The 26,804-nt window shown below is 37.3% G+C and overlaps 1 protein-coding gene across 1 annotated transcript; it reads left to right on the forward strand.

The window, feature by feature from the left end:
* Positions 1 to 14,188: 14,188 nt before the first annotated feature.
* Positions 14,189 to 26,309, forward strand: ZNF260 (zinc finger protein 260). Its single transcript, XM_024733922.1, has 4 exons — positions 14,189 to 14,307; positions 16,820 to 17,008; positions 18,222 to 18,335; positions 24,144 to 26,309. Exon 4 carries the CDS (start codon positions 24,613 to 24,615, stop codon positions 25,849 to 25,851), a length of 1,239 nt encoding a protein of 412 aa, XP_024589690.1. The 5' UTR covers positions 14,189 to 14,307; positions 16,820 to 17,008; positions 18,222 to 18,335; positions 24,144 to 24,612; the 3' UTR covers positions 25,852 to 26,309.
* The last annotated feature ends 495 nt before the right edge of the window (positions 26,310 to 26,804 follow it).

The following is a 26,804-nucleotide window of genomic DNA, read 5'->3' on the forward strand; positions in this document are numbered from 1 at the left end:
GTTACCCGTATTAGGACACTTGCTATTTCATATCTTTGAAATAGTTCAATTGTATTATAATTATTAATGTTGTTATTAATAGCTCACTCTATTTACTGAGCTGTCATGTGACCACACTGCTGATTTGCTCTTATATCCTACTCTACCTGGTTATTCTGAGTTACCATCAATGCTGATTAATTTCCCTCTTCTTGCACAGTACTTCAGAGCTACTTGCCCTACACTTCTTTGTATGTTTTTAATATTTTTTGCTTGCTCGAACAAATTAAAACAATGAACTATCCAAACCTTATATACGGACTTAAAATTAATGACAGAAATAAAATAACCATGTGGCTTGACACTTATTTTTTGAATCATTAATAAATGAAAAAAAAATACAACACATCCTTATTGTCTCCCTTATTTGTAATTACAGCTACATTTTGTTCACATTACATTAATATTTTGGTCACATTACATTAACATTTTTCTTTGAATTTTGTTATGAACTCCTGTCATTTCACAGACTGCTAATCTGATAAACCAAAATGTAACATTTGGTACTTTTTCTGGTACTTTTTCTTGGTGATCAAATTGATAAAATTTATTCCTTTCCATTTTCATTTGTTCCTTTATCCTTTCCACATTTTCCCTAGCCTACTTGGAAGCTTTGGGTTCTTTCCCCAAATACAAAGGGATGTTCCAGACCTATCCTGTTTATTGCTGTCCTGAACCATAAAATTAGCCACTGCAAGGAAAGGATTCTGGTTCAATTTAATGGTGAAGAATTCTAATTAATATATGTAAAGGGAATGAGGGAAATAGGAAATCACCATAATAATAGTGGTAATTACATACAAAATCCATTGATGGATGGTAAAAGTTGAAAGTGAAAGTATAAGGAAAAAATGGGATATTAGAATTGTTTCAAAGTATCTCTCCCAAGTAATTACAAAGATAAAACATTGCACACACCCCTTTAACCAAATAATCACCAACAGTGAGACACTGGCATCAAGGTGATGCACTAAGAAGGGCAAACACTTGGGTAGTATTCTCACCAAAACATGTGTAACTATGTTCTAATAATGAAGGAACTGCAGGCAGACCCAAAATGAATACCTTTTTGTAAAATAACTTGCCCAATACTCCAAAAGTTCATAACTTTTCTAGGTCATAAAAGGCAAGGGAACTAAATACAATGCCGGATTGTGGATTCAATTTTTGGAACATTAGTAGAGAAAACTTGATGAAATTCAATCAAACCTGTCATTTGATGATAGTATTGTTCCCAATGTTAATGTCCTGGTCTTGATCATTATACTACAGTAGTGTAAAATGTTAGTATTAGGCAAACTCGGAGAAGGGCATAGGGAAGCTCTGTAGTTCCTCTTGCAATTCTTTGTTTGTTTGTTTTTTTTCTTCTTTCAATTCTTAAGAATAGAATTTATTTTTTTAATACTCTGTTTCCAGTCAAAATGGGAATAATAGAGGCAGGATTTACCTTCCTGCCTAAAATAACAAAACACTAGATAAAATATGAGAAATAAAGGTTTTCAGACATTGGACACCAGGCAACACAATGGTAATGCCTAAGAAAGTATAAACAAATGTGATCCACACACCTGACCCAGCCTACTGCCTAGAGAGCATTTCCACACCTCAGCACTGTGAGGGGGAATACAAGGGGAGCTTTGTAATCTCCCTAAGTAGACAAGATGGAGCTGAGAGTCCAGGGAGGCAGTGATGGCTAGAGTCTGCAGGGCAGAGTATTGAGCCAAGTTCTCATCAGTGCATGGGATCAAGGAAACCACCTGAGGCCAACAAAAGAAATGCTTAAGAGCACAGGTAATCCTTGGAGCTCACACAGAGCCAGGAATAGTTTGTGTCCCCACCAGCAAGAGTGGTAAACCTCATAATTTATAGGGCACTGGTTAGATTACTCAAAAAGCTATTGCCTCAGTAGATAGGCGAGTTAGCACTAGATTAAGGCTTTCCTAGTCCCACCTAGCAGAGCTTAAAGCAAATCTTGAACAAATTGTTTCCAGGTAACATAAGTATATTACAGAACAAAGTTTGAGTATATTTATAGAAATGCAAAAATACCAAGCACATTGAAGGTAACTTTCATAATGTCTGTAGCAAATAAATTTTACCAGAAGTGTAAATAAGCAGGCATACATGACTATAATGCAAAAAATCAATAGAAACACAACCAGAACTAGAAATGACAAAAATAGATCTTGTATTTAATAATAGATACTGACAATACAAAAGTCATAACTATATTCTACATATCCAACAAGGAAGAGAGATTGATCATGTTAAGTACCAATGTCGAAAATATTTAAAAGACCCAAGCAAATCTAGAGGTAAAAACAACAATGTCTGAGACATAAAAATACAGGTGCTAGGATTAATAGATTAAACATTGCAAAAGCAAGCATTAGTAGACTGGAAGACATAGCAATAAAAACTATATAAATTGAAACAGAGAAAAACAGACTGAGAAAATAAGAGTATCAGAGAGCTGTATGACAACTTCAACTAGCCTAATTATGTGTAATTGAGATCCCTAGAAAAGAGGAAAAAGAATGGGCAGGGGCCGAAAAATAATTGAAGAAATAATGGCTAAGGGACTTCCCTGGTGGTGCAGTGGTTAAGAATCCACCTGCCAATGCAGGAGAGACGGGTTCAAGCCCTGGTCTGGGAAGATCCCACATGCTGTGGAGCAACTAAGCCCACGCACTAGAACTACTGAGCCTGCGCTTTGGAACCTGTGAGCCACAACTACTGAGCCTGCATGCCAATAACTACTGAAGCTCATGCACCCTAGAGCCCATGCTCTGAAACTAGAAGCCACTGCAATGAGAAGTTCGTGCACCACAATGAAGAGCAGCCCCCAGTCACCACAACTAGAGAAAGCCCGCGCACAGCAACGAAGACCCAATGTGGCCAAAAATAAATAAATAAATAAATAAATAAATTAATTAATTAAAATAATGGCTGAAAACTTTCCAAATTTCATGAAAATTATAAACCCACAGGTCCATGAAGTTCAACCTATCCCAATCACAAGAAACACGGGGAACAGGGGGTATTACTCCAAGGGAATCATAACGAAATTGATTAAAATCCATGCCAAAGAGAAAATCTTAGAAGCAGGGAGGGGGAGAAATATCCTGTATGTGCAAAAGAGCAAAGATAAGAAACCATACCTCTGGACATGATGGAGTAAACACACTTTGCCCTATTACTCTCCACTTATTAGACTTAAAATCCAAAATAAATTAATTAATTAATTAAAATAATGGCTGAAAACTTTCCAAATTTCATGAAAATTATAAACCCACAGGTCCATGAAGTTCAACCTATCCCAATCACAAGAAACACGGGGAACAGGGGGTATTACTCCAAGGGAATCATAACGAAATTGATTAAAATCCATGCCAAAGAGAAAATCTTAGAAGCAGGGAGGGGGAGAAATATCCTGTATGTGCAAAAGAGCAAAGATAAGAAACCATACCTCTGGACATGATGGAGTAAACACACTTTGCCCTATTACTCTCCACTTATTAGACTTAAAATCCATGGAAAAAATACATGAAATAAACTTAAGAAGAATCTGAAAGTTGGAGTAATGAAGGCCAAATCTATTGACATTGGGATTCGAATAACAACCCAGCCCAGTGGTGAGTTCCCTGGCAGAAGACTGGGTGTTTTGTTGTTTTTGTCTCCCCATATATTCCTATCTGAGCACCAGAGACTTGAAATTAGAAATACCACCAGGTGCAAACAACTACCAAAACACCAAACAATAACAAAAAAATAAAACACCCAAGGTATGCTTGCTTTTCCTATCCAAAGGGCTGAGAAGGTTGCTGCCCTGCAGAACAATACCCTATTGACAATGCCAACTCTGCATTAGCTGAACACTTTAAAAATGCCAATCCTTCACACTACTATGCACAACAGCTAGCAGCACCATCCTCCCTTCTTGCCAGTAAGCATCTGCAGAGGCCTTGTGTGTGCACAGCCTAAGATCCCAGCCCAGCAGTAATGCCTTTTCTCCCAAGCAATGGGCATATGCAGGCGCTGTGTGTGTGAGCAGAGACCTGACTGCCATCCTGGCCCATCAATAATGGGCATCTATAAAGATCATGTATGTGATTAGAGCATTGACTGCCAACCTAGCCCAAGAACCATGAAGCACACCTCATTTCCTGGCTGGCAGATGCATTGAGAGTGTGTAAGTACAACTGGGGCATTGACTACTGTTGCGACTTGGCACTGACAGACATTTACAGGGGCAATATGTGAATTATCACTCCAATGAAGCAGTAACAAAGGTCCTTTCCCTTTCCAGCCAGTGGGGGCTCCAAATACTATGTGTGTAAAGAGAGCCATGACTAAATTCCTGCTTATCAACAAGTAACAAGATTTACATAGGAACCAGAGTGTCATAAGATTATAACCCAAATCATTGGGGTACAGTCAAAACTTACTCATCCTAGCAAGAACAAAGAATATTCAACTTGAATGAAAAAAGACCAAAACAAACCAAGATGACAAAGATGTTGGAATTATAAGGATTTTAAAGTTACTATATAAAAATGCCCAAATAAACATGGAATGCACATAAAAACAGAGCTCCAAAATACATGAAGCAAAAATTGACAATTTCACAATAGGTAGAGCCTTCAAAGTCAGTTTCAATATCAGCTAGAACAACTAGGTAGATGGTCAACAAGAAAATAGAAGACTTGAACAAACTATGAATCACTTAGATAATAGGCATCAATAGAAACTCCACCCCATAAGAGCAAAATACACATTGTTCTCAAGCATATACATATAAAACATTTTCCAGGATAAAACACACTGAGACATGAAACAAATCTTAATAAATTTAAAAGGATTAAAGTCATACAAAGTATATCCTTCAGTCACATGATATTAAATTAGAAATCCAAGAAATTTGAAAAATTCACAGATATTTGGAAATTAAACACATTACTAATTAACCCTAAGGGTCAAACAAAAAATAAGGAAAATTAGAAAAATATTTTCAGATGAAAATGAACCTAATGAGATGCATATAAAGCAGCACACAGAGGTAAATTTATAGCTGTAAATGCTTATATTTTAAAAAAGAAAAAGAAATCTCAAATCAGTAACCTAACTTTGCAGCTTAAGAAGCTAGGGGGGAAAACCTAAAACAAGAAGAGGAAGGAAATAATAAGGAATAGATGAGAAATAAATGGAAGAGATAATAGAAAAAATATATAAATGAAACCAAAATTTGTTTCTTTAAAAGATCAACAAGGGACTTCCCTGGTGATCCAGTGGTTTAGACTCTGTGCAAGGGGCATGGGTTTGATCCCTGGCTGGGGAACTAAGATCCCACATGCCGCATGGCGCAGTCAAAAAAAAATTTTTAATCAAGTAAAAGATCAACAAAATGACAAATATTTGGCTAAAACCACCATGAAAATAAAAAGGGAGAAGGTACTAAAATCCAGAATGAAAAAGAGGGCTTAACTACCAACCTCACAGAAATATAAAGTATAATAAGGAAATGCTATGAATACCTGTATCCCAGCAAATTAGATGACTTACAAAACAAATCCCAAAAAAGACAAAATCTACCAAAAGACACACAAAAAAAATGGATAATCTGAATATGTCCATATTTGTTAGAGGAAATGAATAACAACCTTCAAAACAGAAAGCATCAGGCACAGATGATTTCACTGGTGAATTCTACCAAATGTCTAAGGTAGAAATACTAATTATCTGTGATCTATTCCAGAAAATAGAATGATGTCCTAACTCATTCTATGAGGTTGTCATTACCCTAATACCAAAATCAGATAAAGACATTGTAAGGAAGGAAAATTACATACCAATATCTCTCATGAATATAAAAGCAAACATCCTCAACAAATTATTAGAAAATCAAATCCAACAAATGTAGAAAAGTAATTACATACCACAGTCAAGTGGGATTTCTCCCATGCATGCAAGACTGGCTCAACATTTCAAAATCAAGTAATTTATCATATCAACAGGCTAAAGAAGAAAAATCATATGATCATATCAATAGATGCAGAAAAAGCATATGAAAAGATTCCATACTCATTCATTATTAAAACCCTCTCAGGAAACTGGAAATAGAGGAAACTTCTTCAATTTGATAAGAACATCTACCAAAAACTAACAGGTAACATCATATTTAATGGTGAGGAAATAAAGGCTTTCCCTCTAAAAGCAGGAACAAGGGAAGGATATCTGCTCTCACCACTCATTCAGTATTGTACTGGAAGTCTTATCCAATGCAACAAGAAAAAGAAACCGTATACAGATTGGGAAGTAAGAAATAAAGCTATCTGCAGATGACATGGTTGAATGTGTAAAAATCCTGAAGGATGCTCAAAAAACTCATGGGACTAATAAGTGATTATAGCCAAGGTTGCAAAACATAATGTTAATGTACAAAAGTCAAGTACTTTCCTATACACCAGCAATGAAAAATAGGAATTTGAAATTAAAAACACATAATTATTTACATTAGAACCAAAAAAGTACTGAGGAATAAATCTAACAAAATATGTACAAGAGATATATGAGAAGAACTAGAAAACGCTGATGAAAGAAATCAAAGAACTAAATAAATTAATATTCTAAGTTCATAAATATTAAAAAATTCTATGTTCATAACCCAATATTGTTAATATGACAGGTATTCCAAACTTGACCTATAGAGTCAATGCTATACTAAAATTACAAGTTATTTTGTAGATATTGACAAACTGATTCTAAAGATTATATGAAAAGACAAAGGATCCAGAATAGTCAAACAATACTGAAGATGAAGAAGTTGGAGGACTAACACTATCAACTTCAAGATTTACTATAAAGACACGGTAATCAAGACAGTGTGTACTGGCAAAAGAACAGACAAGTAGATAAATGGAATATAATAGAGAGCTCAGAAATAGATCCAAACTAATAGAGCCAACTGATTTTTGACAAGACAGCAAAGACAAATCAACGGAGAAATGTAGCAATCAACAAATACTGCTAGAACAACTTGAGAGCCACATTAAGAAAATGCATCTGGACCAGGCTTTATGACTTAAAAAAAAATTCAAAATAAATCATGGGCCTAACTTCACAGTGTAAAACTAAAAAAAACAAAAACAAAAACACAAAAACTTCTAGAAGATAACATGGGAGAAAATCTAGGTGACTTTGAGTTTGGTAATGATTTTTCCTAGAAACACCAAAAGTATGGTCCCTGAAAAATAAAACTTGATAAGTCAGATGTCATTAAAATTTTAAACTTCTGGGGCTTCCCTGGTGGCACAGTGGTTAAGAATCCTCCTGCCAAAGCAGGGGACATGGGTTCGAACCCTGGTCCGGGAAGATCCCACATGCCATGGAGCAACTAAGCCCATGAGCCACAACTACTGAGCCTGCGCTCTACAGCCCACATGCCACAACTACTGAGCCCACGTGCTGCAACTACTGAAGCCCATGCGCCTAGAGCCCGTGCTCTGCAACAAGAGAAGCCACCGCAATGAGAAGCCCGCACACCGCACCAAAGAGTTGCCCCCACTCGCCGCAACTAGAGAAAGCCCACACGCAGCAACGAAGACCCAACAGCCAAAAATAAATTTTTAAAAAGTTAATTAGGAAACATCCTTGTATGCAAGGAAAAAGAAGGTATTGAAATACATTTTGTTAAGGGAAAAGAAATTTTGTCTGAAAGAGAGGTCAGATAGAAGAGAAATGGACAAAATCTGGAGATAAAAAGGAAATTATAGAAAGTAATGGAAAAGAAACCCTGGGCAAAGAGTTTAATGTGTGATCAGGACTAAGATTAGAATAAAGTTAATTGAGTAAATGAATTTTAATATTAAAGGTAAGGTGGTGCAAAACTAGAATTTGTTTCCCTCTCTGTTAAGAGGACAAAGTTTTCCTGGAATAATGATCTGCTTTAATAACAGATTATAAAAGTTTCTTTACCTTTTAAGTAATCTGTTGTAACTATCTGTATTTGCCTTTGAAATCTTTTATTGTCACTTTAGTTAAGTGAAAAAGTATTGTTTCACAGCACCTATAATCCTATTTGATGTTTTTGACAAACTTTCCAAAAATCAACTTCTAAATGAAGTGTTATTGACCTGAAATAAACTTGACATTTTCCAGAGGTCCCCTGGAACATCTCAAGAGATTTGTTTTCTCTCCTTATCAGAGAAAGATATTAAACTAATTAGGCTTATTTGGTATATTAAAGAACATGGGAAGCATTATCAAATGAATGGTGATAAACCCTCTTAGGATATACTGTATGGATAAATGTTATTAATATAGCTATTCTAGAAATTACATGGAATTCCTAAAAGTCTGGTATGTTCTAGTATAATGTTATCAGTCATAACTCTAGTTGTTATCTTTAATTGTTCTATGTTACAGAAGTAACCAAGTTTCTTTGCCAACTGCATTGTAATCAGATCTTTGACCATGCGTTTTTAAGTCTTTTGTCATTTATAGGCAGTTATTGTACTCTGATGCTTTTATAAAAATGCTTCATCTTCAAGAAGATTCACAGAAAGGATCTTTTGACCAGTACAGGTTTCTGATAATTTTTACATCATACCACTGAACTGGGTAAGAAATTAAAGAATTCTAATGGAAACCCTGATGGCTTCATAAAACTGTTAAAAAAGAGCAAGATCAACAAGACTTAGCTACATAGGGCTGAATAATAGTTTTTATGACTTTTTTGTCTGAAATATTACTGGTTTTTAATCTTTGTTTTCCAGATATAAGGAAACCCTCCCCCTTAAGCTAATTATAACTGACAGCAATTTGGTAAACTATACTTTTGTAAGCAGAGTAGAAACATTTATCTTTTCTACCTGATCCCTCCAGAAATTGGAAACTCCTAGGTTCCCAGCAGCCTTACCAGGTAAATAAGGAAGGCCACTTCCTGACGGTACAGGAATTTTGAGTTATTTTGGGGACCTTGAGAAGGGAGGAATTCATCCAAATCTATACCCATCACAGGTGGCAAGTCCTTGGCAGGGCTTTCCTGGCCTTAAGAGGCCTTTTAAAAGTTCAATCTGAGATTCCTTATAAAAAGTTCCAGCACAGCCAATTTAAAAGAGCCTGTAGGATAAATTACACTTACGTGAATAATCAGGCTAAGTTTATTGAAACCAAACTTATTTTGCAAACAATTAGTCTTAATTTGACTATCTTTGGTAGAAATCAGGATAATTTTAGAGAGAAAAATTATGGTTTAGTGATATTACTTTATGTATGTTAAGTTCTAGTGTTGTTAATTGCTTCTGAGGGTTTGTGTTTACTACCTAAGACTCACTTCCTGGATGACTCCTTGTTACTACGTTGTGTTATTACAAAAGTTTAATTGAATTATTAAAAGACATTCTAGGTTTGTTTCTGAAGCTTATCACAGTAGTCTATCTTTAGATGAAGATCAGATGCCCTGTGACCTACAACCAGGAGATTATATACATATGAAGAAACATCATTTAAAGCAGCAGTCCCTAACCCTTTTGGCACCAGGCACTGGTTTTGTGGAAGACAGTTTTTCCACGGATGGGGTGGAAGGGGGGAGGGGGATGGTTCAGGCAGTAATGAGAGCAGTGGGGAGCAATGGGGAGCAGCAGATGAAGCTTCACTCACCCGCCAGCCGCTCACCTCCTGCTGTGCGGCCCGGTTCCTAACAGGCCACGGACCAGTACAGGTCCGCAGCCCAGGGGTTGGGAACCCCTGATTTAAAGGACTGTCTCCAACCTAGATGAAAGGACCCTTAAACTAGTTGATGTGCAGCAAAAGTGAAGAAATTCACTGTTAGAATCATATTTCCCACTTAAAATGGGCCCCTACACTGTACTGGTCTATATAGAGGACTGCTGACCTCAAACTCACCTTAAAACAATGCTCAAACAGAGAGGAAATGGCACACCAGGACAAGAAGACAACATCAGAAATAGCTATCCCAAGATGCTAGACCTGACTTGTATGATTATTTATAGTGTTCTCTTGATCTCTTGGACTTCTGCATATGAATCAAATGTTTTCAATTACAGGCAAAATTCTACACAGAGTTTAAAACTTAATCCTGTTGTTGGGCTTATGGTCAATTACTTATGTCCAGTACTTTTGGGTTACCTTGGGGGATTTCTCCTCTCCAAGGCAATGATTGGATAGTCCTTAGGAAATTTATTATAGAAGAAAGAAGTTATAGTTCTCTTCGGGCCACTATTGATATTACTAGATGGGACCCCCTCAGTTGGCCAACCAATCATACTTGCTCTGACCCTGGACATAAATATGAATTTTAAAGTTACTCAAGCTCAGAGAAATGAGCTAATTTCAGTGAAAGAATATATACTCCTGATTATTAGGAGGGACCCTCCCTCAGTCATGGGATGGTTTTATATGGCTAATACCAGGCTATGGTTGTTGTTTAAGTTTAAGGGAACAATTTGTTTGCTGGGAACAATTAAATCATACTACAGGTAACCAGCCTAATAACACTAGGAAATTGGGCTGAGTGCCTTATGAACAATGCTTATATATCATTACCGTTAAAGATAGCGATTGGTAAGGAACACACTGGGTCAGATGACTGGGGATATACTGGGCCACACCTAATGGAAGCTCTTGGTTTAAATTCTTACTTATGATCTTATCAATGCTACTAGCTGTATTACTTATATTCTGCATATTTTATAAAATTATTGTTTTTTGCATTACCAAATGTGACTGAGCCTCCAATAAAGATAATGATGACTAAGCAACCTGAAACAATTAACTAAATATAGTTTTACATATACATATAAGGTCAAAATGATTGTAGTAGTGTAACCCTAGATATGGGAAGAAGCAGCAAGAGGGAATCATTTCCTAGACCATAACAGACTAGTAAGACAGATGGTACAGAAACTTTTATGACTACCATTAACAATGCCTAGTCCAGTAACAGCACACTGAGCGGCCCATCAATGAAATCCTCGCCATACCTAGGAATGAGCCTTCCTAGCACCATGGGACAAATTGGTCACAAAATGCCTCCCAAACCTTGGTTGAACTTATGACCAAAAGGGGGAAACTGTAAAACAAAAAATGTTGTACACCATCCAGTTCTACAAGAATCAAGCCATTAGCCACTATAGTCACTGACTTACATCCTGAAAGGAATTCAGGATGAGTCACTCTGTGCTCTGCAAAAATGGGCCTTTAGATAGTTAGAATTATTTCAGGAGAATTTTTAAATGAACTTGGATTCTTGCATCTTCCCAAACTTAGAAAAGCACTAAAATCATTACTTGAGATATTTGTTCCTCATGACTGGCAGTAACCTTCTACCGAGATGTATCCTTAACTGCGTGTACCCCTTCACCTCTTCAGAGTAATTTCTCAGAGCTATCTGAGAGGTTGTCTCCCAAGGTATAGTGCTCAGTAAGTCCCCAAATAAAACTGAAACTCACAGTTCTCACGTGTGTTTTTATTTCAGTCCACATTAAAATGAAAAGAATTAAAATGCTACTATACATTTCATGCACCTATAGGTAAATTTTGTTTTGTTTACCAAAAACTTTCATACAATATATACCATTTAAAATCCTCTATTTTCATTTAATATAATACGGTAAATTTTCTTATGCTTCCTTTCCTAGTAAGTACATGGTTATAAGATGGCTGCTCCATATGCAGCTCTATATCCACTTTCCAGGCAGGAAGGAGAAAGGAGGAAGGCCAAAAGAATACATACATACTGAGCCTGCCCCATCCCCACCCCTTTAAAGAACTAAGAAATCCAATCTAACAGCTTTTGTTTACAACTATAAGGGAAACTAAAACATGTGTTTTGTTTGTTTGTTTTTGGCCATGCTGTGCAGCTTGCAGGATCTTAGTTCCCTGACCACGGATCGAACCCATACCCCCTGCAGTGGAAGCGTGGGAGTCCTAACCACTGGACCACCAGGGAATTCCCTTCCTATTTGTTTTTTGTTAAGCTGAGCACACTGCCCCTTCAAACAAAAATCCGGATTTTTATAGCAATAAAGGAGAGAATGGATATTGGGTTAGTCACACATGAAAAAACAACACTGTCCAATATTAAAAATATTCTCAAATAACTTTCAATTATGTGGGAAGTTACAACATCATTTAAATGAAAGTATTTAAAAAATATATATGTATACACATGTGTATATATATACGTGTGTACATATATGTATCTACATGGTTACATATATGTACATATGTAAAATCAGAATACTCAGAATACATATTAATTTTTTAAATTACAAATGCAAGGAAGATATTTCCAAAGAGAAATAGTAGGTTCCAGTTTACTTCATGGGTCTTTGTTAGGAGTTAGCCAAGAAAGAAAAAAAATCACCTCCTGAAAAAATAAAGCATTTTACAAACAAAGAGAAAATACCAAGCCACCTTAGGTACGACTTGTAGATGTCACAACCATTATTTTCTCCTCCTTGGAGGTCTCTCTTGGAGAAGGATATGTTAGCTAAGCAGCAGTAGGGAAAGGATGGGGTTAAAGCACACCAAAGTGTGCTTTGTTTTGCAGAAACTGTTAAATTGCAGAAAGCTCCAAAGCCAGATGTTTCAAAAAGGTTAGAGTGCAAACAAACAACCAAAACACCTGTTTGCTTGCAGTTTTTGGTAACCTAGAGTAACCTCTATATCTTTACCATGCCTGCCCTTTCAGGACTATGCATGCCCCCCAGGTTTAAAACTTCCCCGTCCAGCTTTGGAGAGACAGTACTTTGAGAGCTAGCTCTCTGTCTCCTTACTTGTCACAAGTAATAAATGCTTCTGCTTTACTCGAAAGTACTTGATGTGTGCACTGGCTATGCACCACAAGGGACAGACCCATTGAGCCCGCTAACAGAGATGGGGCAAGGAGACAACAAACCTTTCTTGAGGTCCAGATGACAAGGTCACCTTGCTCACTTGCCCCTCCCTGATCAGGGGAAGGCTATCAGAGGAGACCCGGGCTTCCATCTCAACCTCAACGTCATACAGAATAATCAGGATTTTTACAGGGGCAGAGCCATCCTGTGTCTCATACATGACTACATGTGACACAGTAACTGACACAGTCTCCCCAAATTCACACATCCAGTGCTGCATAGTCACACACCCACCAGTAGACACAAAGTTAACAGCCTCAGTCTCAGACTCCCCCTTCCTTCCGCACAGAGTGCTACACAGTCACAATCCCCACTAGGGCGCAGTCACAGAGGCACAATAACAAAGCTCCCTATGCCTGCACAGAAGAGGAATACACGATCCCACAGAAACAATCCACACACCCACCACAGGGGCACACAGTCACAGGTAGCCCACACCAGCACACAGTATTACACACGGCCACATATTAACAATCATACCACGGAGATTCATCCACAGAAAGCTACACACACACGGTATCACACACAGTCAGAATAACACACACATTACTGGGACACATAGCCACACACAATTTCGTAACCGACACTCCCCTCCCCAACCCCGTCCGTTCCGCCTGAACAAACTTAATACTCAGTCTCCACCCCCGCCCCGAGCTCTGGACGTTTCACCTCCAATCTGCCGTGCGCGGCGTCAGCCAACAGTTCAGAGACTAACACCCGGCTCGCGTACAGCTCTGCTCAGAGCCGCCGGCCGGAGAACGCGGCGGCCTCTGGGAAATGTAGTTCAGAGCCGCACTCGCGAGGGACAAGATGGCGCTGGGCTTGAGCCCTGCCAGAGATCCCCACAATCACTCCCTGCCTCACCCCTACTCCACCCCAGCCTCGAATCGCGCCCCGGAGTCTTCTGGCGCTCCTGGCGTAGCCTTGCACCGTGGCTCCTAGTTGGAGTCACCCTGGCGTGCTTCAACTGAGCTTATTATAACCCAAGGCACACCACTGCCCTCTTCCAGAGGTAGTTAGCAAAGGTAGAGTGTTACCTAAGTCCTGAGGCTCGGCCTACGTACACTACTCCCCCAACCAGGAAGACAGTCCCACAAACTATGGTGGAGCTGAGAAAGCACGAAAGCTGACTCGAAAAGCCGACTCGAACCACGGAAACTTCTGGGAAATGTAGTCCACAGTCAAAAAAAAAAATGGACAACCGGCCAACATCCACTGCTTCTGCCCGGTACTGAGCCCAGGCTTGGTGGAACCCAGGAGACCTCTGGGAATGCTCGCCAGCCTGGAGTGCGCAGGCGCAAGCGCAGGCGCAGGCTTTCCGGCTTGCCTTCGTCGTCTTTGTCTGCTGGTGAGTTTGGTTTTGGCTCTGCGAAGCGCAGATCTTGTTGCGGGACCTGGGTTTCTGGGTTTAGAATCCGGTCGGGGAGGCTGCAAGGGAGGTTTTGTGGAGCCTACTACCGGGCTGGGGAAACTGAAGGGGAGGAATCGCCTCCTGTGACGTGCAGTGTTCAAAGCTTCTGTGGATGGGGGCAGGGGTACAGAAGGAAACGGGCGGGTTCTCCGGTGGGTGACAAAGGTTGTGAGGGAATGTGAGAGGGTTGTAGAGTTGCAACCTGTATGGTTCCAGGTTTGTGAGTTTGGGTGGCATTGTGAACTTAGTGGGGTAGTACCATGTAAACCTCACTTTTCTAGTTTCTAAAATAATGATAAGGATGCATCTCTCTGGAGCATCCGTATCTGTGAAAGATGAGAAAGGGAAAAGGCTAAAAGCAGACTCATTGTGGAGTAAAAAACAAAATCAGCATTCTTTTTTTTTTTTTTTTTTTAAAGAGGAAAGATTTCCGGGAAACTTGTTATTGGTTGTCTAGACTCCCTGTAGGTATTGAATTTTCTTAATTCTTTGAAGGAATTTTGGTAAGGCTGCTTTGAGAAGTTCTGGACTAAGGAATAGCTTTAAGAGGTAGTTTCCAGTAGTGCACACAGCACAGACGGAATTGGGAAGCAAGTTGTCCTGTCTTTGGTGCAGAAATCAAGTAACGGATTTAAGATTCCCTGGTTTGTCAGTGAGCATGGCAGTCTGACTCCTAATTTGACCAGGTTTTCCCCAAACGAAATGGCCTTTATAAATGTAAAGAAACAAAATTTTCTTTTATCTACAAAGAGAATTTCTTCCAGTATTTTATCACACTTAACATATTTTTCAATAAAACGAAAAAGAAAAGTACCACAGTACAAAAATTCATGTATAGAAATAATAGCTTTGATACATACAGAAAATAATCAGTAATAGTTATAAAGAAGACTACTGTATTTACAATAGCAACAAGTCAGATAAAACACCTAGGGATAAACAGTAAATGTATAAAACCTTTATGAAGATTATTTTTAAATGTTAATGAAAGACCCAAAAGAAGACTTGAGCAAATGGAAATATATACAATATGTTAGATAGATTTTAAAAGTCTGCAATGTATTTTGTTACATGAAGGAAGTAAAGTGTATATTTGGTGTAATACACTACTTTTTTTAGTAAGTGGGGATAGGAATGTATATTTGTAGTTACACAGAAAATAAAAATAGCTGTGAGGGGATGCAGCAGCTAGGGCATGGATAAGAATCACATTTTTGCTTGCATGTTTTGTACACTTCCATTTTTAATTGGGATGGAGGAATTAGATTTCTGTGTTCACTCCATTCCTTTTCAGGTGTTTATCACTGCCTCGATCTTGAACGTTTCCTTGATTTCCATAATACTTCTCTCATTTTTATAATTCCGGTCAAAACCAAGGAACAACAACCCCCCCCACCCTGAAAAAGAAAAAAAAGAAAAACCCTCCATTAGTGACTTAACGTTTCTGTTTTTCCCTTAAATATTAGTGTTCTTAAGTTTCTGACTTCGATCATTATTTTTCACCTCTAAGAACTCTATGAGCAACAAAATTCCACTGCTGTGGCTTCACCTGACACAGGACTAACAAATGATCGTTCCTCTTTGAGGCTTGTCCTGAGCTCCTCATGCATATATCCAACTGCCTAATAGACAGCACTATCTGGAGGTTGCATAGGAACTTCAAACTCTTTATGTCCAGAATGTCATACTTATGTCTTTCCTCCTGCAGTTTGCCTCCATCCTTTCCCACTTCTGTATTACCTGTTTTCATCAATTAATAGCACTGTCCAGGCAGATTCTAAGCATACTACATTGGATCAAGCTTGTGAGGAAGTATGATCCTTTTCGCTATCATACCTCATTACAAATTGGAGACGATGGTGTTTTCAATACACATAATAAGTGAGAAATATATATATGTTTGCTGAACCAATGAATTGAATGACCATATAATTATAGGACCCTTAAAATATTTAATTTCTCCTAGAGTAACATAACCTAGGTAAAATATTAGGCTTCTAAAAACTTTAAGAGCTCTGATTCATGACTTATTTCAGAGTCATTCCCTTTATATTTTATCCATATCACTCAAGGTTGGCGACTTCACACTTAATGAGAAAAGTGTCATTATGATACTCAAAAGTGTGACTGTGACTGTTCAATCAGGAGCAAGGCTACAAGTGACACCTGCTCAAAGGTACCCATACAGGTTGTGATTCTAGAGAACCCTAGCAACTCAGTCTTGTAGTTTCTCTGTATAACCTAAATTCTGAAAATACGATAGCTTCTGTTTCCCATTTTTTGAAATGTATGGAGCCTTTAAATGGCATAATGAGTTTGGCCTGAGATGCAAACTACAAATACTCCTTTTTCCATGTACTCACATGTATGTATGTGCTCCAGTTTTTAAGCCAAAGGGTCAGCGTTACTTTGTTCTTTTTCACAAGCCAGCTTCCTTTTGTATCCCCAGGAGCTGCACTTTCCTTATCCTTCAACTCCTTTGAGGGTCTAAGGGCTCAGCCTGAATTCTGGGATGCTGCTTTGACCTTCAGCAGTAACATCCAAGTCCTATGTTAGTATTTCGAATTTTAAAGTCACCAGTTCAAACAAGAAGAGCAATGGATGATTGAGGAAGAAATGTAAAGGAGGTGTTCTCCAGGTGAGTTAGGAAGAACTCAGCAGGTATGAATGGAATAAAAGCTCATTACAGTTATTCAGTGAGTTTACAACATCTGAAACTTTTTTTTTTTTTTTCTTTGCGGTACGCGGGCCTCTCACTGTTGTGGCCTCTCCCGTTGCGGAGCACAGGCTCCGGACGCGCAGGCTCAGCGGCCATGGCTCATGGGCCCAGCCGCTCCGCGGCATGTGGGATCTTCCCGAACCGGGGCACGAACTCGTGTCCCCTACATCGGCAGGCATACTCTCAGCCACTGCGCCACCAGGGAATTCCCTGAAACTTTTTTTGAGGAGATTTTCTTATCAGCCCCCATCCTTTGGAGTGAAAATTGCTAGGAATTCTTTAGATACCTAGGTAACATTTCCACCTGTTCTTCCTGGATTGGTGCTCTTTTCTCAGATTCTGGAGGACTGGGTGCCTCTCTAACTGGACGCCAGCCTCTCTACCTCATTTGCTGTCTCAATTTTATGACTTCTACAGCCTAAATTTCGTGCTTCTCCCTCTCACTAACATTCTCCATTTTTTACTTCTCCCTATATGCCTAGACTCCTTTCCTTCATTCAGTCCTTCTTGCCAAGGATTATAGATCTGTAATCTTTCAAAAACTAGCACGAAGATTCATTTCTTTAAAATGTAACTATCATTTCTCCCTCCTTCTATCGTTATATACCTCAGAGTTGAATTTTACCCCCTTATCCTTATTCCTTATTGTCTTCTTACCTCCAGATATCATAGTATAACTCTTCTCCACCTCCTGCTTTTTACAATAATGCAGGCTTGGAAATAAGTGCTGGCTTCCTACTAGTTCAATTCCCTGTTACTTTTAAAGAGAAATAGTACTATTATTTTTAAACTCTAATACATATACTTGATAGAAATTAAAAGAATAGATATGTCTCCTTATTCCTGGCTCTCAGTTCTCCATTTCTGCTCCCTGGAAGCAGCAATTATTAACATTGTATGCTTCTAAATGTTTTATGAGTATACAAGGAGACTTTCAGGCAGAGCAGTGACATGATTTGACTGTGACAAGATTACTGTGATTGCTATGTTGAGAAGAGTTGTAACATATATCAAAATGCTCAAATGTTAAGCAAACTCAATGTATTCTGTTTAAATGGTGACCTGTTAAGAGCAGAGGTTGGCAACTATACCCTGCTATGTGTTTTTGTAAAAAGTTCATTCATTCTCTTAGGGTCTGAGACTACTTTCAAGCTACAATGCCTGAGCTGAGTTGGCATCTGCAGATACGTGATACGTAAAGCAATGAAACTGGACTGAAAATTGTTATCAATCATGGTAAAGCTAAGTGAGTATAATAAACCCCAAAATGTGCTGGTTTAAGGAATGTAGGAATTCATTTCTTGGTCACATATCAGTTATGTGGTGAGTAGTCAAAATTTGCGTGGTAGCTTTGGTCTTTGTGGTACTTTAAGATCCAGATTTCTTCCAGGTGTCTCTTTATCATTTAGTTGTGGTTGAAGCTGGATCAGCAATGCATCCTTGTTCCAGCCTGGTAGAGGAGAGAGGAATCACCACTCTAGGGTGTGTGTGGGGGGGTGGGGGTCAATAAATTATTTTGTAAAGGGCCAGGTAGTAAGTTTTTAGGCTTTGTAAGCCATAGGATCTCTGTTGCAACAACTCAACCCAGGCATTATAGCACAGTTAGTTTGCTTGGCATTAGAGCATTTTGATTTATACTTTGAAAATACTTTTTAAACCACAAGATAAATGCTGTTGAAAGGACCATTTTGCCTGGTATTCAGACAATGTTGCCTAGTTCAGTTCAGGACTGTCATTTCACAGTATAAAAAATTCAGTTTTAGGAGGGTGGGAGGGAGGCTCATGAGCGAGGGGATTGGGGGATATATGTATGCATATGGCTGATTCACTTTGTTGTGCAACAGAAAGTAACACAGCATTGTGAAGCAATTATACTCCATTAGAGATGTATTAAAAAAATTCAGTTTTGATAAGTATGTGTGAAGGATGTTGATATAATCCCTGTAAAAATACAAGGGGCTTTAATTACCAAGGGGATATAATTTCTGTGTTTTCTTTTGGCTTATTAGTAATACAGAACTTAGTCCTGATCTGTTGAGAATCATGCTTTTGCAAATTTAATGAATTTAAGAATTGGAAAATTTTAAATATATAGTATTACTGTACTTTGTTAAAAGTTTAGTAAAATTCACATCTTAAGCCATGTATACCTGGGACTTTGGGGTGATAAAATGTCTGAATGATTATCTCTTTTTTTCCTATGTTTATTTTTCGGTTTAGATTTTCTGTCTTTTCTGGTCTCAGTTTTCAGAGGTTATATTTGCTAGGTTTTCAAGTTTATTTGCACAGCGTTGAGCAAAATAATCTCTACAATCCTTATTCCCAAATAATCATTTTTTATTTTTGTAATTTTGCTTTTATTCCCTTTTAGTTTTTCCCTAAGAATCAACTCATGAACCTATTATTACTTCTATTTTTGTTTGTAATAATTAATTTCTTTTCTTATCTTTACTAATTTTTCTGTTTTTCTTTTATTTACTTTTCCTTATTGTAATTCCTTAGTTGGAATGTTTATTATGATTATTTCTTTTAAAAATAGTGTAAACATTTATGCTAAAACTTCTCCACGCATTATTTTCAAATGTGTTCTATGGGTTCTGGGTTCTGATATACACTGTGTTCTGAATAACATTCTGAACATTACACAATTTATTTTAATTTCCTCTTTGACCAAAGAGTTTGTTCAAGCCAGTAGATTTTGGAATTTACACGTGAAAGATTTTCATTTTTCTAATTTATGACTTTTTTTTTTTTAGTCAGAATTTTATCTGTCCTTTTCTACTTTGTGGAATATTTGAGATTTTATAGGCCTACTATGTGGACTGATTTTGAGAATGTTCTCTGAGCATTTTAAAAGATGGTTCACTACCTATATTCAAGATGCAGAATAAACTAGTTAGCTCTATATTATAAGTAATTGCATATTTTTATTTCATGTTCCCATTTTTTATATGTTTGCATATTTCATGGATTTGATCTCCTAGGTTGAGAGAGGTGGTCTTCTCAGTTGCTAATGTGTTTTTGAATCTTGGATTTCTGTATTTTATATATTCATGATTATCTTCTTTATTTTATCTTTAGTCTTTATTTTCACCATTTCTTATATATTGTTTTACATGCATATCTTGTATATATATAGTTTAGGGGGGTTTTGCTATATCAGTTGTTAAACTTTAGCATGAATCAAAATCACCTGAAGGGCTTGTGAAATACAGATTGCTGGGCCCTACCCACAGGTTTTTTGATTCTGGAGGTCTGGTTTGAGGCCTGAGAATTTTCTGTATGATCCTATCATAGCTCTTTTAATAGTTAGTTTTATTCTAGTTGCACTTATTGACAGGAACAATATGGTTGGTATTGATTCTCTGATTTTATTTTATATACTGTTTTAATTTTTTTTTTTGGGGGGGGCCATGCGGCACAGCTTGTGGGATCTTAGTTCCCTGACCAGGGATTGAACCCATGCCCTTGGCAGTGAAAGCACGGAGTCCTAACCACTGGACCTCCAGGGAATTCCCAACTGTTTTAAATTCTGCCTCATCTTTTATATCTTTTGCTATAGGATCTTTCTTTGTTTTGAATATATGTCTTTTTTTCCCGAAAATTTGGAAAGTTTATATTTTTTTCTTATGGTTGCCTTTATATTCATAATTTTCTTAGTCTTCATCTTTGATTTGAGATAATATCTATTTACTGTCTGTTACCAGGAGTGATGTATACTTTATACATTTTACAATAAATATTTTCAGTCTCCCTCTTCCCTTCACTGCACAGTTGGTGATTATGATTATTATTCTAGCTTTAAATAGTAACAGTTGCACTGCTCTCACCTCCCCCTTCATAGTATGAAATTCTTTGCATCTTTGCCGTTGATTGTGCAGTGACCCATCTATCAAAATCCTATCCACTGTTCAACTTTGAACTTCATTTTTATTAAATTGTCTCTCACTTCTAGCCCAATCTCTCTAATCTCTGTATCTCCATCTTATATTGTAGCTTCCAGAGCAACTTGGATCTTAAGTATATACTCTGTTAGATTTGTATTTTTTGCTTTGATGTCTGAGACATACATTGAAGCTTATTGGCAGAAAGGCCAGTTTTCTATCCTTCTTGTCTGCATTCTTGAGCACAAATGTTTTATTTTGTGAAATGTCTACCCTAGTCTTTCTCCCATTTAAAAAACTAAATTGTTTATTTTTTTATTATTGTGTTTCAAGAGTTCTATATATTCTGGATACAAGCCCTTTATTAGTTTCTCCCAGTCTATGGCTTTCCTTTTTGTTTTCTTAACTGTGTTTTTATTTTCTTTTCTTTAATTAATTAAAAATTTTTTGGCTGCATTGGGTCTTCCTTGCTGTATGCAGGCTTTCTTTAGTTGCATCAAGCAGGGGCTACTCTTCATCACGGTGCGCGGGCTTCTCAATGCGGTAGCTTCTCGTTGCAGAGAACAGGCTCTAGGTGCGCAGACTTCAGTAGTTGTGGCACGCAGGCTCAGTAGTTGTGGTGCACGGGCTTAGTTGCTCCATGGCATGTGGGAGCTTCCTGGACTAGGGCTCGAACCCTTGTCCCCTGCATTGGCAGGTGGATTCTTAACCACTGTGCCACCAGGGAAGTCCTTAACTGTGTTTTTTGAAGGGCATTAATTAGTTTTAAATTTTGATGAAGTCTACCACTTTTTCTTTTATTTTAATAGTTTTTTTATTAATAGTTTTAATGCTTATGCTGAGGTCTATAATTGATTTTGAGTGAATTTTTGCTTATGGTATGCAGTGAGGGTTGAGGTATTTTTTTCTAGTTATGGAAATTATAGCACTGATATGAGTGGCAGCATATTACTAATCAGTTCTTGAAATGATTTATAAGAAAATGAGGATATAATTTTAAGACAGATAGATCAGGATAATGTCCAAGGTTTGCAGTGAGTGGATGGAAAACAGTTATAAAAGAAAGGATTTAGAGAGAGGCAAAGGAGAGGGCTCTTGACAAGAAAAGGGCTTGGGTGCCAGTATATCAGGCATAATGAAAGGAGAAAAATAAATGAAAATTGAATTTGATGGCAATGACAGTTTCTGTATCAAGAAACCATAGTAGCAATAATCAAAATCAGATTTGGAAGTAAAAATGGCTATTTTCTGGCATATTTTCTTTCCCATTAAATATATGTGTACTTTGCTGTTTAGTCCATGTGAAACTCAGTTGTAAGTAGATAAAAAGAGCACTGTCTATAGTTATACAATTATAGACTGAGTCAAGTTAAATGGCTCAAGTCTTCAAGATCTCTGTAAGTATAACAAATAGGGGCTTTTAAAAGTCAAATAGGATTATAACTATGCTTGCTCCATTCTTCCTCACCCACAGTTTTTGTTCCACATAGACAGCCACTTTCAACTCATTTGACTGTGTCTATTGGTGTTTATTCCTGTATTTTATACAGCTATTTTACCTATTTTAAATGTAATCAATTTAATCATTATCAACATGCTAATATGAAAGATGGGGTTCAGAAAATTTCCTGCATTCATTTTTCTTCATATTTTCTCTGAAACTCCTTTCTCTGGTGCTTCATATTTTCTCTTGAACCTCCTGGATTCCTCCACTAAACTACTAATTTCCCAGTCATTACTCTCTTTCTTTATTCCTTTCTCCCTTCCTTCCTTTTTTTTTAAAAAATTTTTTTATTCTGGGAGATATTCTGTATTTTTTCCCCCAACCTATTGAATTTTTAAGGTTAGCATCATACTGTTTATTTCCAAAAGCACTTAGTTATAGAATCCTGTTAATATTTCATTGCTATATAATCTCTTAGCTTTCCGTGATACTAATTATATATTGTATGTATGTGCTGTTCTGTTCCTTGCCTTGTTTTTTCCTATTTGTTTGATCTTTCACATTATGGCTTTTGTCCAATTTTTGTGATCTTTAACTCTACATTAATACATTGAGGTACCAGAAAGATTATTGTAATCTCTGTGTCCATGGGTGGGTCTTGTAAAATGGTGGGCTTCACTGTGCAGCATTCAGTCAGATATCTAAGTCTTTCTTTTATATGACTCCAAATGTCAGTATCTGTAGGTGTTCTCATGATCTTCTCATTTTTTCAAACAAGAACCCTTCCATTATCTAACAACTACCAGCATTCTTAGAGTCTAGCAGAAGAAAGAAGTTGGGAGCCTATACTATATATAAACTTTTACTCATCCACTTCTTTCAGTATGGTACTCTCATCTACTTTCCCTGTCATCACTAAATTTGGAGTTTCGCAGTTGTACTTTGTCTGGATAATAAATTACTATTTCTTTCCAGTTAGGAGAATTGGGTGTATCAGCTGCTCCTTTCATTTTATAAGCCCCACCTTCCACTCTCATGCAATGTCTCCAGTTATAGTGCCTTTCTGTTGACAGCTGTGTCACAGATTACCTTGCTTCTAAGTAGCATCCTCATCTGCTAGCATTTTATTTAAGTCACTCAGTTCTGCTGTTAATTTACAGTCCTTTATTTGCTTTCCTTTCAAAATTTCTTAATACTTTCATTCACTGTTGTCTCCTCAACCTTTTAGATTTTATGAGTAATGCCCTTCATCCCCTATTGTTATTTTAATGGAGTTTCAGGAAAATGTAGAAATAAATGTCTTATTTAACCACATAGCCCTTATTAATACTCCTATTCATTTTATTTTTTATCCCTTCATCCTAGGCTTTCCAAATGTTACGTGTTCGTCTTTCATCCTGTTTGTCACCTGTTCTTTATGTTTTCCCTTACTTTACTGATATATAAAGTATACATTGTTTCATTTAAAAGCAGTTTAAGCTACATGCACCCATGGATGTTATTTGCATTTGAGCTTTCTTTTATACTGGTAGGTTAGGTTTGAAATAAAGAGTCTATTTTTAAATTGCATATTTTTGAAATTTTATTAAAAATAGTGGGAAAATTTACAAGTGTGATATTGATGATGATGATAGCTACTTTATTGAATGTTTACTACATGCCAGGCATTAAATATTTTACAGTTATTAACTCTTTTCAATGATGATTTTTTTGTACTCCTTTTTAGAAAAGGCCTGGGAAATTTATAAGTAAATAAAGACACAACAGGAAAGACTTGTGGGTTAAGTCTCATCCTTCTCCATGAAAGCACAGCTAAAGAAAAACTCAGAAAACCTAGGTAGCAGAAAAGTATTTCCTCTGAGCACAGACATTGATTCTTTAAGACAACTCCTCTGTGTATGGGACTCAGTTTAAACGAGTTTGGAACATTTAATTTACACTTAAATATGAGAGAAGCTGTCTAAGCAAGAACCATTAAGAATATAATGAGGATGCTATATTTCATCCCAATTTGTAATCAGCTAATCACAGGATAACCAATGTGAAAAGTTTTTCATCATATATTCAACTTTGTTAGATAGCTGAGAATTACTATTGGAGAGAAACCATATGAATTTACTGAATGTGGAAAAGCTTTCATCCATGTCACATGTCAAGAGATACTAAGGAATTCTTGTTGGAGAAGGTATCTGTGCATGATAAGAATGTTGGAAAGCCTTCAGCCTGAATCAGATCTCCTTCAGCATGATCAAATTCATGCTGGAGAGAAACCTTATGAATGTAATGACTGTGGAAAAACATTTAACCTGAAGCAAAACCTCATAGAGCATAAGAAAATGCATACTGGAGAGAAATCACATGAATGTAATGAATGTGGTAAAGAATTCTCTCGAGTCTCATCCCTTACTCTACACTTGAGAAGTCATACAGGAAAGAAACCATATAAATGTAATAAATGTGGAAAAGCCTTCAGCCAGAAGGGAAACTTGCTTACTCATCAAAAACATCATACTGGAGAGAAAACTTATGAATGTGGGAAAGCTTCTATTCAGATGCCAAGCCTTATTAAACATCAGAGAAATCATATTGGAAACAAACCCTATGTATGTAAGGAATGTGGCAAAGCCTTCAATGGAAAATCATATCTCTCTGAGCATGAGAAAATTCATACAGGAGAGAAACCATTTGAATGTAATCAATGTGGAAGAGCCTTCAGCCAGAAGCAATACCTCGTTAAACATCAGAATATCCATAGTGGAAAGAAACCCTTTAAATGTAATGAGTGTGGAAAAGCCTTTAGCCAGAAGGAAAACCTCATTATCCATCAAAGAATTCATACTGGCGAGAAACCTTATGAATGTAAAGGGTGTGGGAAAGCTTTCATTCAGAAGTCAAGCCTCATTAGACACCAGAGAAGTCATACAGGAGAGAAACCTTATATATGTAAGGAATGTGGAAAAGCCTTCAGTGGGAAATCAAACCTCACTGAGCATGAGAAAATTCATATTGGAGAGAAACCCTATAAATGTAATGAATGTGGAACAATCTTTAGGCAGAAGCAGTACCTCATTAAACATCACAATATTCATACAGGAGAGAAACCCTATGAATGTAATAAATGTGGAAAAGCCTTCTCTCGAATCACATCTCTCATTGTACATGTGAGAATTCATACAGGTGATAAGCCTTATGAATGTAAAATATGTGGGAAAGCCTTCTGTCAAAGCTCATCTCTTACTGTGCATATGAGAAGCCATACAGGTGAGAAGCCCTATGGTTGTAATGAATGTGGGAAAGCCTTCTCTCAGTTCTCAACTCTTGCTCTGCATATGAGAATCCACACTGGAGAAAAACCTTATCAGTGTAATGAATGTGGGAAAGCTTTTAGCCAGAAGTCACATCATATTAGACACCAGAGAATTCATACTCATTAAAACTCTGAATGCCTTGAATTTGGGAACACCTTCAAGAGAATTTGTATTAAACAGTATATCAGAAAATTCATTTTACAGTGAAGTCACATGAATGTGGAAAATCCTTCAGCAACAGCTCAAAATGTAATATACTGAGAATTTAATAACTATCACAGTATCATGAAAACCTACACCCCCAAGACCCCCACAACAAACATTGTTCCTGCTGTACTTTTAGGAGCATTCTCATTAAAGTAAGGATCCAGTCATGGACACTAATCAACATGGTTCCGGAAGGCCTACTTGATGCATTCAGGCAAAGATATGCGAGGTATTAAGATGTGAAATTAAGAGACAAAATTGTTTGTTTGTTTGTTTGTTTTTCAGTATGTGGGCCTCTCACTGTTGTGGCCTCTCCCGTTGCAGAGCACAGGCTCCGGACGTGCAGGCTCAACGGCCATGGCTCACAGGCCTAGCCGCTGTGCAGCATGTGGGATCTTCCCAGACCAGGGCACGAACCCATGTCCCCTGCCTCGGCAGGCGGACTCTCAACCACTGTGCCACCAGGGAAGCCCAAAATTGTCATTTTTTTGTTACATGTTTTGCTACATGTATAGTCATCAAAATTATTTGCTCTTGATGCAGTAATAGAAAACAAAGATTGTGACAGAATATTATATCCAGAAACATATGCATATCTTTATGGGGAATTAGCAGTTGATAGAGGTGGTAATCACAAGTTGGTAGGAAAATCTGGATGATTTAAAAAATGGTCTCAGGGTAATTGACTCTTCATATGGAAAAATATTAGATCTTTGCTGTTGTTATTCATTAAAGTATTTATTTAAAAATCCAAAAGTGTTGTGAAGATTAGAATGCAAAGAGCAAAACTTAGTAATATAAGAATTTTATAGGAGAATTTTTTCAAACCTCAGGGTAGGAAAGAATTTCAAAAACAGATTCCAGAATACCCA

The sequence above is a fragment of the Neophocaena asiaeorientalis genome, unplaced genomic scaffold (genome assembly GCF_003031525.2).
Source record: "Neophocaena asiaeorientalis asiaeorientalis breed wild unplaced genomic scaffold, Neophocaena_asiaeorientalis_V1.1 scaffold280, whole genome shotgun sequence".
NCBI lineage: Eukaryota > Metazoa > Chordata > Mammalia > Artiodactyla > Phocoenidae > Neophocaena > Neophocaena asiaeorientalis.